The 17,282-nt window shown below is 42.9% G+C and overlaps 1 protein-coding gene across 2 annotated transcripts in view; it reads left to right on the top strand.

Annotated features, from left to right (window-relative positions):
* Positions 1-6,434: 6,434 nt before the first annotated feature.
* The window catches only part of GRM8 (glutamate metabotropic receptor 8), a 313,712-nt gene continuing 302,864 nt past the window's right edge, over positions 6,435-17,282 (top strand). For both annotated transcript variants that reach the window (XM_088165752.1, XM_088165753.1), the window contains exons 1-3: positions 6,435-6,630; positions 6,910-7,169; positions 13,859-14,708. In XM_088165752.1, coding sequence (XP_088021878.1) covers positions 14,199-14,708 — 510 coding nt within the window. In that variant the 5' untranslated portion in view covers positions 6,435-6,630; positions 6,910-7,169; positions 13,859-14,198. The remainder of the gene's footprint in view (positions 6,631-6,909; positions 7,170-13,858; positions 14,709-17,282) is intronic.

Here is a 17,282-nt window from a genome sequence, read left to right as displayed (position 1 = left end):
TTTCTCCTACATAACTCCAGCCCTTTATTTTCAAATTTCATTTTTTAAAGTGTTGAATACAAACAAAAAAAACCAAAACAAGATAATAAACAACCTAAACCAACAAAACCAATAACAAAGCAATGTAATAGCACCTAGGGTTAAAAAAAAAAAGACTAAATATTTTTGCTTGATCCTCAGTTATTTATTTTATGTTTACATCATTCATTGCTTATTTCATCTTCCTTCGAATGTTCGAGCATTTCTAATTTAGTCTGCCAAATAAGATTTAGACTATGGACTTTCCAACTAGATCATCCCCAGTCTAAATACAGAGATACTATGTTCCCAGAGTTCCCAGAGGAATGTTTTATTTCTTGAAAGCTCTTGGCTGGATACTTGAATTAATTCTTCTACTGAGGGAAAGAGCTTCAGTTTGAGTTCAAGAGCTTTTTCCTCAATTTTACCTGAGAGGAATCGAGTCCATGAGCCCTTAGACTGCTCTGTTACATTAACCAAAGCATATCATAAGAAGGGACAACTAGAAGATTTACTTCAAAGGTGTGCTCATGATGAAGAGTTCATGTTTAACGTGCACTCACCACAAAGTACTGTATAGATGTAAAAAGTCACCATGTGTGAATCTTGAGCAGCAGCTTAACTACATCTTGTTCATGTAAAGGTCAGCAAAAAACTGAACTCTGACTTTTTTTCACATGCAATCAATTAAAATGATTGCTTAATTTTGTACCAATTAAGTTTTAGCGGGAAAATTGCAGTATTGTTTCCTTATAAATATATAACTTAGTTTTCCTTGTAAATATATAACTTCTTGATAAATACAATTTTTTTGCAAAGTATTTTCCGCTTTTAAATACTTGGCACAGAGTTGATTGACTTCTTAAGACCATTTTGAATATTTGTCAGGAACTCACTGTGGAAAGGGTAGAGGAAGGACTCATTAATGCTGGAGCATTAGCTACCACCAGAACAGGTACAATGAGGAACCATGAACTGGTGGTGTGTGCTCTCAGACCCTAAGCCTGACCTGTTGTCTGACTGCACCTTCCCATGCTCCAGTGGTGGATATACTTCACCTTGCTTTGATCAACTACGCTGCAGACATTTACATCTGAGCCAGTTGTTTAGACTCTTTTTATAGTTCATGGAGAAAAAAAGACACTTCTGAGGCATGATTTACATGTTCTATTTAGGCATCTGTGCTAGTATCAGGTGACTCACTGCCTGGAAAGGAGCTATTTCTTTCCATTTCCATAATTTTCTTTTATACAGATGAATGTTAAATACAGGAGGTTTACATCTTAGATGTTTGAGAATCTCATCTGAAGACCTGTGTATTTTGCCCAAGAAAAGTCACCTCTGAGAACCCAAAAATATATTTACATTATACTTACAGAACAATTTCAAGAGGAATTGGCTAATAGGGCATGCTCACGTGCTTATTCTGATGGATCTGGGCATATGAAGTGGCACCATAATGTACCTGACATCAACCTTGTGAATTTACATACCCACTCAGAGAATAACTTCAGCCCAAATGCTGGGCTGGGTATGTATCTGCTGCCTGTATGGACACTGTATGGAAGCCGTGGTTTTACAGGAATTCTCAGAGCCTCATAAAAAATGCCCTCCTTGCTTCCTGCTGCACGAAGGTGGGTCTTGCAACATTCAAAGTTACAATCACATTTAAGCAAAATCTTTTTTTGCTTCAAGTGGGTCTTAATTGATGATTTTGATGATGCAATTTAGAGCTACAATTCTGTTGCTTCTGCAACAAGCCATGAAAAGAAATGGCTGTGCAAAATAATGTCTTGAAGTCTAGACAATGGATCAAAAGTTAGTTTTCTGGTTGTCTAATAAGCAGTATTAAAAGTAGAATCAAAGTTTACTTTATATCAAGCCTTGAGCTTTCTTTTTTTATCTAAGGAGTGCATAGAGATTTTGCACACTTACCTTAGAAAACAGTCTTCTGCCAGATTCTACTGTCCACAAAAGATAATGGGGATACCAGAGTTGAAGATTAGCTATTTACATGCATTGCTAACTGAGAGGATTTTGCCAAAAGCTGACAAGATGGCTGGAATAAGGCAGAGCCTGATCAGCTCCACTTGCCTTTTGGCAAACGACATGGTATGCAAATAACTATTTTGGAAGGGTATATAAATACAAATTTTTTACAGCTATGTAAAATAGCTGTATCCATCTGCTGTCATTTAAGAGGAAAGGTTATGGCTCACATGTTGAAAAGGTAATGTGGCTTGGCTTTCTGATTTATAAACCTTTTTTGTACCTCATCTCAAAGATGTCAGCATTTCAAAGGCTGGTGAAGTAACCACTAAATATAGATTTTTATCAGTTTTTATAAAGTGGCTTAGAGTGAAAGGCACTCTTAAACATGATTTCCTTTTTCCTTTACTAAAGGACAAAATGAAAGACTAGGGGTTTAGAAGCAGCTGAACTTAGTGCCTCTAAAGGCACTTGTCATTATATTAGAGGATATGCTAGTGGGGACTGTCCCTATTATAACGGTGTAAGAATGGATAACACCCTTTGGGGCTGTTGCAATTTTTAGTTAATTAGCATCAAGTCTCTTCTCTTTAGCAAAAGTTTTGCTTCACAACCCTCTCTGCTGGCTCCGGTGTTCTGGCTTGTGTGGGAGAGTATTTTGCAGGCTTATCATCCACTTGTATTTTGGAAACACTGTATTTGATTAATAAATATACTACACCCTTCACTTAAATATATGGGTCCACCATTTTGGCTTTCAGATGTGTCTCCTTCACATTTCAATCACATTTAGAGGCAAATTCTTATACTGTGCATTAAGAAAATCTGTCAAGTTTTATGACATGTTCGGGAGAGATGTGTCACTGTCATCCATCCTCTAGCTCTGTGAAGAAAAAGGAGACGTAAGAGAATATGACACAAGACTTTGACCAGTATATAAATGATGGCCAAGAGCCCTACTCTGCTCTCATGGCTTTGGCAGCCAGTGGTCAAGGCAACTCAGACACAATGTAATGGTGTGACCCTGGGTGAGGCTGCTGAGGAGACAGCTTTGTGAGAAAGAGCTGTAAGAAATCTCCTTTGGGCTCCCCAGAGCTTTTTAAAGCTCTGATATTCCTTCTTTGCCCTTCCTGTAACTGTGTCAGCCATGCTTGTGCCTTCTCATGTACCCCTGTAATGAAGATTCTGATCTTCCAGCTTGACTTCCTGGCTTGACCTCAGACTTGCCTCAGCATTGTGACTTTTCTAGCAATCTCTGGGATGTGCTGACTCTGGTTGCTGCCACCAGACCTGCTCTGCTCTGTTCCATAGTTTAGCTGTGGTGGGACTTGGTGTCCTGCTGTTTCAAAGGTTTCAAAAACCCATTTACCAACCAGTGTTCATGTGCTGCTCCTTCCAGCAGAACAATGGTTTCCAGCTGCTAAAATCTTCTAGCATACTGCAGTTTGTTAGATAGATTTGGAAATTAGAAACTGAAAATATTCTGATTCTGAAAATATCTTGCCTGGAAACCAGGCTGCCTTTCCTACATTATGGCTTTCTTTTTAAACTTTAAGCTTTTACATCTCCTGTTCACTGTTGAAAAGTTTATTTGAAATAAGCCACAGTTGGGGCTTTCTAAAGGTATATTCTATTAACAGATGGTTGCACACTTTCTTTGGCCTCCAGATAATGCTTTCTGTCATAGCTACTGATGTGAAATGCCTTTTCTCCACCTTTTCTTTTTTCTTCACATAAAATTTGTAAAATATTATTAAAGAAGTGCACACAAAACACCCAAGTTTCAGGTTCTTTTCTTTAATGATTATGTTTCTTGAAAAATTAAAACACACTTTTTCTGTAGCACCTTGTAACTCAGAACCCAGTAGTATCCACTATCACTTCAATGGAAGTCAATGACTTTGTGGTTCTGTGTTCTTTAATGGCTTTTAATCAGCAGGCTTTTGCTGAACAGTGATTATTTAAGAGGTTTTATTACCTTTGTGGGTTTAATTCCCATGTTTGAATAACTCAGAAAGTCACATTTCTCACCTAAGTACCAACAAAAACCTCATCCAAAATTCAGTGTCTTACTTCACACCATTTCAAAGTAAAAAAAAAAAAAAAAGCTCCATTTGAATGTCATTAAAAACTGTACTGGTGATAGCAGTTATGGAAGAGGCCTATTGGAACAAGAGTTACATTGCTAAAATCACTGCTTGGATACACAGGCATTCAACATCTTCTGTGTAAGAGAAAAAGAGGCACAGAGATTGACTGATGCATTTGGTTTTGCTTGACTTTAAAGAGATGTTTACAGTAAGCATTTATTCCAGGCAGCAGTTAAACCTGCAGCCTCTCAGGCTGTGCCTCTATGATCCATTTTAGTATGGACCTGCCAGTCTTGTAATGTGTCAGATGCTGCCTGTGACAGTCAGGAGTTCACAAATAAAAAAAGAAGGTAATTTAAGATCTCCCTTATGACAGCTTGGTCTCCAGGACTAGATTTCTTGTGTTCCAAGTTACTTGTGCAGTTAGTAGTTGTCACCAGCCCTGACATTAGCCTTCTGTACAAACTGACCTTAGCTACTGTTAGGTTTGAATCGGAATGAATTCTGCTCAGAGAACCATGGAGGTGTTTCACCTCTCTCCTGTGTCATCTATCCTCACGGAATGGCCATTTTTATGTAAAGCTTCTTATTATCTTCCCCCCCCCCCGCCCCAATTAATTTTCTCTGTTTGCATTTAGTTAAAGCACAGCAAACTTCAGTTATGCATTTATTTATCATATTCACACAAAAAAGTCATTGTGGTACTCACTATAAATATAAATAAAAGGTATACCCTCAATGCCCTCAAAATAATGCTATAGAAAAGATATGGCTAGGAGAAATAGGGGGAGGCATCAGGTTACATTCAGGTTGGTGGCCAAGCTGGAAGCACATTGGAGGTTTCTGTATCCTAGTCTTTTGACCTCAGCCTGCTTCTCCAGCTGCAAGATTCACACAAGAGTTCAAGCATCACCTGTGCCCTGAGGACGTCACTTGGTTTTGCTTTGCTGAACTTTCTGTTAAGCTGCTGGAGAGGCAAAGTATAAATGCAGTTGGAAATTGGTCTATCCAACATTGAACCACTGGAACTCATGCATGGCTAATTTTCCTGATGGGAGTAAAGGAGGATATCCGCTTTTAAATGGAATTTTGTTCGTGGTTGAACATCAGGACACAGAGTCACCTATATCACTATATTCCTGATTTCTGAGATAGATCATTGAAACATCTCCTCCATTTTCCGTCCTGGAAGGTTTTGAGAAAAAACAAATGCAAACATGGGATAATACATCCTGCCTAAGACCCGGCTGTTTTCCCAGTGCCATTTTGTAATTTTAAAAGACCTTTTCCATAAAAGAAGTTACAGGTATTGAGCATCGTCTGAGTCCCGTGCTTTGCCTGGGGCAGACCTTCAACATAAACACAATCAGTAACACACAACAAAGATGACCATGGAAGCACTGGTTGGACATATTTGAACACTCTTTTATTCCTCCTTCCAGCAATGATGTTTTAAGTGAGACAGCCCTGGGCAAAGCAAAGCAAACTGTTATTCCTTGTAAGGAAAGTAGTTCAGACTAGCGGTAAATGGGAAGATGGAAAAGATCTGGTTGATGTCAGGAACGTGGCGAACCGGCCATCCTGCCCGTGGAGTTCGGAGCCCCGTCCTCCGGGCGGGGGCCGAGCCCAGCCCAGCCCAGCCCAGCCCAGCCCAGCCCAGCGCCGCGGGTGCAGTTGCGGGCGGCGCCCTCGGGGTGGAGCCTTCTCACCGAGGCTGAGCGGGCGCTCCCGGGCGGGCGGAGCGGCCCCGCCGGGGCTGCGCTCCCGCCTGGCGGCGTGGGGCATCCCTGTGCCATGGGCATCCCTGTGCGATGGCCGTGTGGTGGGCAGAGACTTTAGGAGCGGAGCAAACTTCCAGAGCTTTCCGGCGAGGTTCTCCCGGCAGTGCCCCTTACCCTCCGGGATTGCCCCGGCTCCGCACTGCCGAAACCTCCCGGGTGCCTGGGGGAAAATGGGAACCCCGCCACCCGGCATCTGAGCTGCGAGCCAAAACCGGGGACGGGACAAAGAGCGTCGGGAATCTTATCCTGTGTCATCGATCTGTGGCGGGGAGCACGACTCCGGCCGCCCGTGGAAGGCGGGATGGGGATGGAGGCTCCGCACCCTGGGGGAGACGGCATTAAACAGACCCGGCCCAAGCCGCTGATCCCCCTCTTTGTCCCCCTCCTTGCTCCCGCTCCCCACTGCGACAGCCTCAGCCTTCACTGGCTTCCTCTGCTCAGAAATCCCGCGGCACGCGTTTACCGGGCACCGCGCCCCGGGCGGAGCGGGGGTGCCGGGGAGGGCGGTGCCGACCGCGGGCGGGCGGGCCCGGAGCCGCATCCGCGACCAGCTGGGGATTCACGTGGAGCCGAGCCGTGCCGTGCCCTGTTCTGCCGTGCCGTGCCGTGGAGCCTCGCTTCTTTCAGCACCAAGAACAGCTACAAGTGTGGCTGCGCGCCCGCCCCGCAGTGCCGAGCTGAGCGGAGCCGTGCCCTGCCGCGCCCCACCGCGCTGAGCTGTTCCGTGCCATGCCCGTCCCGCCAGAGCCGCGGTAAGCTCAGGCAGTGTCGCGCCGCTCCCGCCGGAGCCCGGGGGCTACGAGCCGTGAGCTTCTGGCTCGGACCGGGGGCCGGGCCGGGGGCGGGGGCTGGGGCGTTTTCTTACTTGGCTGTGAACGGCTCGGCTGAGCCGGTGTGTGTGTGTCTGCCACTGCGACCGAGCGGCAAGGCAGCGGAGGGCTGGTATAGTCACGGGGGCTGAGCAACTGACCCCAAAAAGTTACCTTGTGGATTTTTTTTTTTTTTTTTTTTTTTTTTTTTTTTTTTTTAAGGCGAAGGGAGGAGAAGTGAAGAAGAAGTCAGTGGAGCAGGCTCGGCTTGGCTGTTCCAGAGTGTTAAAACAGCACGACTAAAACCGCACTCCTGGATACCTGTCCCGGGCTGAGCTCTCGCCTATTAAGCTGACGCTGCTGAGGGAAGCTGTCTGAGACGAGGCTTGTACAGAAATTACCTCATGCTATTCCCGATCGCCACCAAGTATAATTCCAGGGACCTCCACAATAACATGGATATGCAACTCTTTTCGATCAAGGTATTTGTGTATCTGTGTGCGTCGTCTTTAGTTCTTTTAAGCAGACTGGAGGAGACAAATAATGTGCGTTTTGCCTCAGTTAAGATTTTTGGGCTGGGAATCCCGGGCAATCCTCTCTGCCTGCTTCGTGGCGCCGGGAGCTTTTATTTTTTTTTTTTTTTTTGCGTTAATTATTTATAATTTTTATTGTAGATATCCTCCCCCAATCAGATCTAACGAAAGAGATCCCGGACACGGTGCCGTCACAGCAGCGAGCAAAAAGGGAGAATCTCGCAGCTCCCGAGCAGTGAGGTCTCCCCCTGGCCGTCTTAGCCGGGTCTTCTCCCACCCCCAGGGGGAGGGGGGTATAGGGGTTCCCCCGCGCTCCCATCACCTTGTTCACGTTTCGCTGGCCAGGAGGGAAGAGCAGGCCAGGCCAGCCCTGTCCGCCGCCGCCAAGTTCTCCGAGGCAGGGTCGGGTGAGGTGCCGGCTGCCCGCCCATACCTTGCCCGGTGGGCTCAGCTTCCTTGGCTCCGCCGGGGACACTCCCGCGTCCTTGGGGAAGGAAGGGGCAGGAGGATCCCCGCGGAGCTCCGGGGGCTTCTTTCCCCGAGGAAGAAGGCGAAAGGCTGTGCGGGTACAAGGCAAGGGCTTAACTGTTCTCGGCGTGGAGCGGCATCCCCAGCGCTGGCATGTGCTGGTTGCGAAGTGTTGGCAGGTGAATGTATGACACGGTTAAAAAACCCAAACCAAACAAGCCAACCAACAGAAACAGCAACAAAAAGCAGAGAAATAAGAAAAGCAAACACAAAAAACATACAACACAAGTAATAAAAATCAATCAGTGACCCAAAGTGCATGGAAATCCGGCGTTGGCATTTTGAAGTTTGCAAGCTTCTGACCTCTGGGACCAGGGGTTCATTAAAAGAGACTTAGGTTTGCATCGAGGGAGGAGCAGAAGCGCATTAAAGCTGACCAGTTGATGCAAGGAGAGGAAGGAATCACCAGCGGCTGGAAATAAAAGGCGACGCTTGTTTTCGCATTGCCGCTGACGGAGGTGCAGCGCTCCCGGCCGGGGACCAGGGTTCGGAGGGGACCGGCGGAGCCCTGGCTCCAGCCAGGAGATCCGCATGTGCCCTCCGTCCCCCGCCCACGGGCCGCCTCGGCTGCAAGGCCGCGGCGGGAGGCAGCTCAAACCCGTCCTACAGCCGCTCGCTGGAAGGAGCGAGCCTGCGAGGAGAGCCGCGACGAGGCTGTGCCGGAATCCCTTCACAGCACACGCCAGCTGGGGTACGGATGAGCCTGGGAAGAGACAAAAAAATCCCTCGGCTAAGTAAAGTGGAGAACAATAGGGGGCTCCCTTCAAGGGAGAAGCGCAGCGGTGATGGGCGATGGTCGCGGAGTTGCGCGGGGAGAGCCGGCTCGCCCAGCCCGGGGGCGCTCCCCGGGCCCCTCCGCTGGGCGGGGCCGGCCTGGCTGCGGTAGCCCTTCTTCGGGCCGGGAAAGGTGCCGAGCACGCGAGGAGCCGGGAAAGCACGGAGGAGCCGCGCGGAAAGCCGGTGCGTGGCCGGCTGTCGGCCGCCGGCGGTGTGCGCCGGAGGCAGGAGGAGCGGGGCGGAGGGGCTGAGAGCGGCGTGCGGAGCGGAGCGCTGCGCGGGGTGCGCGGGGTGCGGTGCGGGATCCGCGGGGTTGGCTGCGGTGTGCTGCGCGGAGGGCGCGGGTGCGGTTCGGAGAGTGCTCTTCGGAGCGCTGTGCGGAACGCACGGGCGCGCCATGCGCCGGATACGGAGAGCGGGATATGGAGAGCGGGATGCGGAGCAACGCTCGCCCGGGCCGCTCGCCGGGATCGGGCGTGGACACAGTGGGGGACTTCCCTGCAGGGTGGCCCGGGACGATTTCGGCGGGCGGCTGCGTTTCTGGGGGCAGAGCCGTTTTTGCAAAGCACCGGACTGCACCAGCAGCGCCTGCCCTGAACACAGCTGTGCGGACTGGGGAAGGGAGTCCAGTGGGAAGAGAGTCAAATGAAAGCAAAAACAACAGAGAAAGCTCTCCTAGGGTGCCTGGGAAAATCTTGATCATCATTTGCTAGACCAGAGGTGAAACCTTTTCTTGAAGGTGTTAATACTGATGGGGTTCATTAAGTTTTAAGTCCAACCAAGGGCAGAGGAAAATATTCAATGTAGTTTCCGTTTTAAAAATTGTAGGCTCCTCTTAGTCTCACCCCAGCAGAAGGACCCGTGCTGGATTTTCACAGATTAGATTGTTTGGTAAATAGATATTTGCAGGGTAGGAAGTGAAGGCAGGTGTTTTGGGGTATTTGAAAAGGGGCTGATCAGGCTGAGGGTAGACATCAGACTGTACAGGGAAGAAATAGTTCCTGTAAGCGAGATGCTGAGAGTGATTTGCCTTGAAGTCCTGATTATTGTGTAAAGGTTACCTCTGTGGCAGGGGCACAGCAAACCATTACAGAAGAGCTGAGGTAGATAAGACTACTTACATCAGTGAAGAATTCTCTTGCAAGTTAGGAGTTGCGATGTCAAGGCCAAAGGTTTTTCAAATTCCCTTTTGTTGTCAGCAAAACCCATTAATCTTCTATATGTGTCAGACTACTGTGTGCAGGTGGCAACTCTTTACCTGTTCTGTGTGGAAATTTAGCTATTTGCTTGTTGTGGAATGCTGTACAGGAGAAGAAGCAACTTTTTTGAACATCGAAATGAATGTTAGCAAGAAAATTCTTTCATAGTTCAAAGGTGTCAGTAGTACAACATCAAAATATTCAAATTTGTTCTTTTTTTTTTTCCTCCTCGGAACTTAATAATGCCATTATAATTAATAATAATTTATTAATAATGGCCTTAAAAGTGCCATTGGTCTTTTTTTTTTTCATTCAGTAAAACCAGATCAGTTTTTTATTGACCGGACAAGCTGATATTTTGTGAATGGTTTTTCACTCTAGAACTTCTTGTATCCTAATTCACAGAATATTTGCTTTATTTTATCTTAGTGAAGTTCCAACCATTCTTTAAATCCAGTAACAGATTAGTTTTTTTGGCTCAAACAAAATTTTAAACATTTTTTCTGAGGTATTTTTTCCCCCTCACTTGATAGCTTATTTTGTTCCTCAGTAAAGGGTTCATGTATGTCTGTCTAGCAATGTCAGCTGTAAAATGTCCATCCTGCCTGTGCTACAGAGAGTATGCCTTGCTCCTGCTGCTGTCTGTAATTGAGAGATTTTTAAAAACTATTTTCTGATGAACATACTGAATCTTTCTAAATATTTTCAGTGAAAACTTCAGTGCCAGCTGAAGATGGCTCTTTCAGGAAAACAAAATAGAAACATTTCCTATATTTATTTAAGTATTTATCCATCACTCAATTCATTATTTAGACCTTTTCATTAACATAAAGAGGTTCCATAATGAGCCTGTCTTTTAGTGCAATGAGTCTGTGGTTGGAGTAACGACTGGTCTGGGTTCATTCTGATGCACTGGTTCTGGCAGTGTGGTACAAAAATACACAACCTTGAGTGCCAAATATCTGATAAAGCTGAATGACTTTGTGAAGGAAGTAATTTCAGAACCAGACACTACATGCAGAAGTTTCCATCTCCCCTGTCTTGCAGTACTCCGCCTCCTTAGATTTAAAAATAAATATATATTCTAGCAGAACAAGTGGAGGTTTGTGCTGAAATACTGACTTTAAAAATAGCAATGTGTTCTGATAATGCCAGATATTTTTAATGAAATAAACCCAAGAGAAGCATGTATTACAAGGCGACTGGAAGAGACGCTTTGTGGTGCGCTTACTCTCAGGCTGTGCTGGGGAAATATATAATTTCTTCCCTGAACTCAAGTTTCTAGTGAACACCAACTACTACAGTGGAGAACCTGGTAAATCAAGAATGTATTTGCATTAATTCAAACTTTTATGGTCATTTGGAAAAGGACAGCATTTTACTTCAAATGAAATCTCTGCACATGAAAAAAGTTCATTCAGGCTTTATAGCCCAGAGGCCTATGCTTTTTCACTAACATTCATTGATAAAAATGGAATTAATTTAGATCATATGCTTTCTGCTTAGCTACACAGACTTGAAATGTTCTGCAAAAGGTAATGTTAATCAATATATAAAAAGCAATGTGCCATGAATAAATTAGACAGTATAATAGAAGCTTTTATTTCTTAGGTAACATTAAAAAAAGACTAAAAGGTCTTAAATTTTTAAAAAGAACACTTTAAAATTTTATTTTTGTTTTATAGACAAGCAGTGGACACTTGCAGCTAAGAAACATACTTCTTCAGGAAACCATGCAAGCTGAGGCAAAGCAATTAATGCTTATGAAGACTATAATGTTGAAAAATACTAATTGACAATTCATTTGATTTTCAGTCAGTTCCAGATAAAGCATTAGACCGATGATCTTGGGCTCACTGTAGCTTCTTTATTGTTGTTAGAATTTGGGTTGTAATAGCTGAATTCATCACTATTTGTTTGCCTGAAGACTGACACTTGCTTTAATTTCTGGGCATTCTTTGGCTGTAAGGAATTAACCTGCGGCTGAGAAAGAGAAAAAAGCAGCATTTCTTTCTTTCAGGAATAGTTTCCCTTTGTCAGTGGTGCTTTCTTGTTCTCCATATAGTGTCAAATAAGAGTAGGCTTATCTTTTATTCCCTTAGTGAATTTCTCTCTGCCTGGTTTGTACATACACTCATGGACTAATGAGTTCATTGTGGAACCATAAAGCAAATTGCTTCCATACCTATTTTAGGTCTACTCTTTACTATTTTGAACCCATAACTGTGTTTTTTCTATTAAAACAATCAAAACAACAGATAATTGTGGCTAATTAGTAGTTCAATCTTTTCTCTATAGTATGGATCATATGAGAAACATCCCATGGGCCTGGATCAAATTGCACTGTAGTGTGAGTCAAGTTGTTCAGTTTGTGAATGACTCTGAGTTTGGCTCACAGGGCTGAAGCCTAGGCAGCTTTGTAACCTTTGTGCCTAAAAAGAGCCAAGGGAGAGCGATGGGATTATCACATAGAACCGCACAGATTTTGTATTACTTGAATTGAACCCTGAGCCAAATTCAGCTAAATGTCAAGAGGCATGGGAAATCCTGTGTGCTGTTCTCAATTGCAGTGATTTTATTCATACTCATCAAAAGTTTAATTTTCAACTGGTTCTAATACCAGATCACAGTGAGATAGTTTCACATTCAGTAAAAGACTTTCCACTGTGAATCTTTTTCTCAGGTCTTCAAATAGCCATCATTTGAAGACTCTACTTTTGTGAGCTTAGGGTTATCATGTAAGGAAAACATGTAACAAAATTGTAATGTAAGAAGAAGATTACCAATTTAAAGCATTATCAAAGTTCATTTTGGGTTTTGTTACCACATGATATATAAAAGTTTTGTGGTTTTGTCTGTAATCATCTTCCCCTATGGCCATATTTTTGATAGGAACCAGTTACTAGATCACTAAGGACAAAGTAGATATTTACAGATGACCCTGATGCTTGGATATTCTGTACAGGTATTGATATAAGCACTTGTTCAGTGTGATCAATTTCATAGTAAGTAAAACTTTCGTAAAGAAAAGGATAAGGTGAATTGTACACTAGGATGTCCACTGCTCTCCATAGCCTGTAATAGATGTATATGGAGACTGGTTCGGATGCCCACAGTGTGCCTATCTACTATCAGGTAAAATTACTTCTCCCTTTCTTCTTCTCAGAGGTTTAAAAATTTATTCAGGCATGTATAATTTTGTTAAGAATTGAAATAAATAAATGCCTTCACTTGAGAATTAAAGTGTGGGCAATTTGGAGATATTTATAACAGTCAGTCAGGTGTTTAGATATGTAGGCTGAAATCCTCATCTCCTAAATTCAGTGGGATCTCTCCAAATGTCACAACATTGCAGGCACAACATTGTTCCTATTTAATGTGGTCCAAATGCAAGCAGAAAATAGAGACCTTGTTAATGTTAAACCTCAGCTCAAGTGAAAGGTTGGAAAAGGAATGTTGGATGTTCAGCTGGTTTCCTAACATAATATGTTGTGCTCTTTTTACTTGAGAAATCAGCTACCTTTTCATAAAAATAATTTAGTATTAGACATTATCTTGAAGGAGATTTAGATATATATTTAGCCCCCCACCAAAGTGAATTCCATTGGAGAAATAATCAGTCTAACATCCAAATGACTTGAATGTGCTTGTACTGCATTGGATGAAGGGTGTACTTAAATTCAGGCACCCTGATTACTCCATTGTCGTAAACGAGACCTCTCCAGGAGTGAGAGTGTAAGTGGTTATTGCACTTCTGTAGGCTGGAGCAGAATAATAAAGTTGAACAGAATAATGCAGGAAAACAGAAAATACAATGTGTTGTGGATTGGGTCTGTTTCGGGGTGTCACACAACATGAAGGTAAATATGAATTACTGTTCAGAATCTGAACACCAAGCTAAGTTTAGTTCCCCTGATTCGGCTCTTGCTCTGCTGGCATCATAAATTTCCTGGCTTATAGTGCAGTGCAGCCAGGTGTTCAAATTCACTGAAGGCCAAGATTTGCTAACTTAAAGAACATTGAAAGTAAAACCTAGGTGATGTAATCGCTATTCAAAAGTAAATACACTGTGTGACAGATATAAAACTGCTGAAGTAAATGGTATTTCTCACTATTTTTAAATTTTTTTTTCAGAAGTACCTCAGCTGTAGGGCGAAATACAAGGACATAAACTACTGACCTCCTTTTAGCATCAGGACCAGACATACTACCCTACTCTTCACCATCAATTAAGAGCAATTGAAAAACCGTCTCAGAAAAGCTTGTCAACCTGTTCCATCAGTGGACATCTTTTGTAAGACAGATTTTATGTACTTCTGCTGAGATCGTTTTTTCTACCTACCTACCGCATGGTTCTATATTACTTATTGGGCACTGATGGTAGCCTCCAGAAAGTGCAGCTTCAAATGGTCAGCCTCATCCTTTAGCAAGAAGAAAACCTGGATACTGGATAGCAGCAACGACTTCAGAGAAAATGGTATACGAAGGCAAACGATTGGTTTCCTGCCATTGTTTCTTCCTGTTAACAGCCAAATTCTACTGGATACTCACTTTGATGCAAAGAACTCATGGCCAGGAATATGCCCACTCCATTCGACTGGATGGGGACATCATCTTGGGAGGACTGTTCCCCGTTCATGCAAAAGGGGATAGAGGGGTGCCTTGTGGGGAGCTCAAGAAGGAGAAGGGGATCCACAGACTAGAGGCAATGCTGTATGCAGTAGATCAGATTAATAAAGACCCTGATCTTCTTGCCAATATCACCTTAGGTGTCCGTATCCTGGATACGTGTTCCAGGGACACTTATGCTTTGGAGCAGTCCTTAACATTCGTGCAAGCATTGATAGAAAAAGATGGTTCAGACGTGAAGTGTGCAAACGGTGACCCACCAATTTTCACTAAGCCAGACAAGATATCAGGTGTGATAGGTGCTGCAGCAAGTTCTGTGTCCATTATGGTTGCAAATATTTTAAGACTCTTTAAGGTAAGTTGCATTTTCTATCTTCTTTTTAAATTTCAAGAACTATGAAATAAGTGAAGTGGTTGTGTTGTCATACCTTAAAAAAAATACTTTTCACATTCAAAAATCTGAAATGGCTGGTTTGCCCTTTCAAAGCAAAGGGGGGAAAAATACCTAAAAGCAGTGTTTGCAGACCCTATTTTAAGGTGCCAAGTGCTTCTCTTAAAATTCTGAGCAATCTGTGCACATTTTAACTCTTTCGAGATTTGTATCCTTTTATACTACTCAAATTTGTTCCATGTTAGGCATTTATGCTCATCAAGACTGGGTTGGGATTGATTTCCCAAATTTCCAGGAGAATGAAAAATAAGTTTTTAACACAAATAAATTTTTTGGAGGACCAGATAATTTCCTTACATAGAAAGATATGCCAGTAATAATCTAGTGCTATTGATGTGCATGTCTAGCCAAATGAAGTGTACTGTAAAATCTTTGATTTTCTTGAAATTTTATCTCCTTCATATTTTCTGCAAGGTGATATTTTTTCTAGGATTTGTTATCACTTTGTGAGAGATTATTTTTAGGCAACAGCTCTAGTGCCATTTGTTTCCAAATACTTTATGAAGCTCAGATGTTCTAGATAATGGAAAAGTAAAGCTGCCAGTTTTAAATTTGCTAAGTTAGATGGGAAGATGAACACATTCTAATCAATCAACTTGGGTGGAAATGATCAGGCAGCAGATATTTAATTTTTAATCCTTTGCAATGGCAAACAGATGATGGTAAGTTGAGCACTTTTTTCTATGTGCAGAACAATTGTAACATGTCTGAATCTGTTACTGTCCTACCACCCACTGTTCTTTTCACCCATTCAGAAATCTTACCTTATTTCATACGATCAATCACCAAAACTCACCTAATGACCATTTCTTTGACTTTGGTAAGGACGATTCTGGTAATGTTAAATATTGCTGTTACGTATTTTGAAAAGTGTTGCACTTGTTTTCTAATTGTGAGATTGATTAGTAGTCGAGAGAGACTGGCCTTTTTTAATGGTTTCTCAGCAAAGTGCATTTCAGTCATTTGAATGGAGATTTTAGTCCTTCCCTTTGGTTTTCCCTTGAAGGAAATAATGCTGGATTTACAGTTCAGTGCAGGAGTAAAATGACTGCTGAGTTGTGGTCAGGTGTTCCTTTCAGTCTCAAAACTGATGCTCAGCTGCAGTTACTGCACGGATTTGAGAGTAGGGGACCAGTTCTGGTCATATGTCTTACTTATGAAAATCAAGTACACGAAACTGACCTAAGACTTAAAAAATGTTCTGTATGGAGAACACCTCTGGAGTTGTGCCTGGTGGGGAGGTTTATCTGTCCTGGGAACCATTAGGCATATTACAGGAGGTGTCTATTTTTCAGTTCACATCGATTTTTGAAGTTGTGTTATCCTATTAACTAACACATATTTCTGAAATACTGATAGATGGAATGGTCACTTTAATATCCATTGTAATGCAGGGCCGTGTAGACTACGACTTACACCCGATTTTGAGCTGAATAGGGTTCTATAGACTGATTTAAGAAACTAAGCCTGGTAAGACATGCATTAACTGTGAATTAAGAGCAGCAAGAAGGAAAGAGGCCTATGAATTGTCTAAGATAGAGGCAATTTGTCTTCTGAAACCTTGACAGCTACCTCCTGATTTACATTATGCAATAAGATTGCAAATAACATTCCACTGCAGTCTTAATCAATAGAGGGTCATGTGATATCCCCTCTAGGGAAAGATCTTATTTACCCATTTAATTGATGTAACACAGCTGCTGGCAAAAGGAGGAGACATCTCTTTTAGTTTTAAATATAGATCCTGTACAAATGTTCTTAATAATGTAAAAAAAATGATAAATTATACCCTTTAATGTCTGATGATGAGCCAGCATGTGAAATCTGTTTTTGCCCTTTCTTCTCAGAAGTGAATCTCTTCTTGAGTAAAGGCTTCTGGATATGGCTCTGGGTTAGAAGCACAGTAGAAACCACTTACAATGGTTATAGTCAAAAGGATTAGGAAATTAAGGGTAATTTTCCAGAAACTTAGATGTATAATCCAGTTTGGGTTGTACTCAGACCAAAGACATAGGCTGAGATTCTCAGCTGATGCATGCCCACACTTTGTAGCTGAGAATCTGGACCTTGGATCGTGCTCATAGAGGCTTGAGGCATGAAACTGTGTTTACTGTATCTTGGTGTATGTCAAGGTGGGACACTCAGCTGGGGTAAATGTCTGTACTTTCAGTGAAGTCAGCAACCACCATCTTGCAAATGTCGGTTTCCGTTTTATCCAGGATGAGTGTGATTCATCCATATTTCTGTTAAACAGTACTATTTAGAAAGTTGAACCTGTAATTTGAAGTTCACTATTGCTTTAATACCTGCTCTGAAGTTCCTAAATGTCAGGACTACATATTTTTAAGAACATTTTTATCTGGTGAAATTTTAATTTGTAATGAAATTGTGAGAAGTATATTATATCTCTCAATGTGAATACACAAAGATAGCCAAAGAAGTGCTGCTCTCAGCAGCTTGAAATTTTATGCTACTATT

The sequence above is a fragment of the Sturnus vulgaris genome, chromosome 5 (assembly GCF_052056855.1).
Source record: "Sturnus vulgaris isolate bStuVul1 chromosome 5, bStuVul1.hap1, whole genome shotgun sequence".
Classification (NCBI taxonomy): Eukaryota; Metazoa; Chordata; class Aves; order Passeriformes; family Sturnidae; genus Sturnus; species Sturnus vulgaris.
The sequence above is the reverse complement of the archived record's forward strand: the minus strand, read 5'-3'. Positions and strand labels throughout refer to the sequence as shown.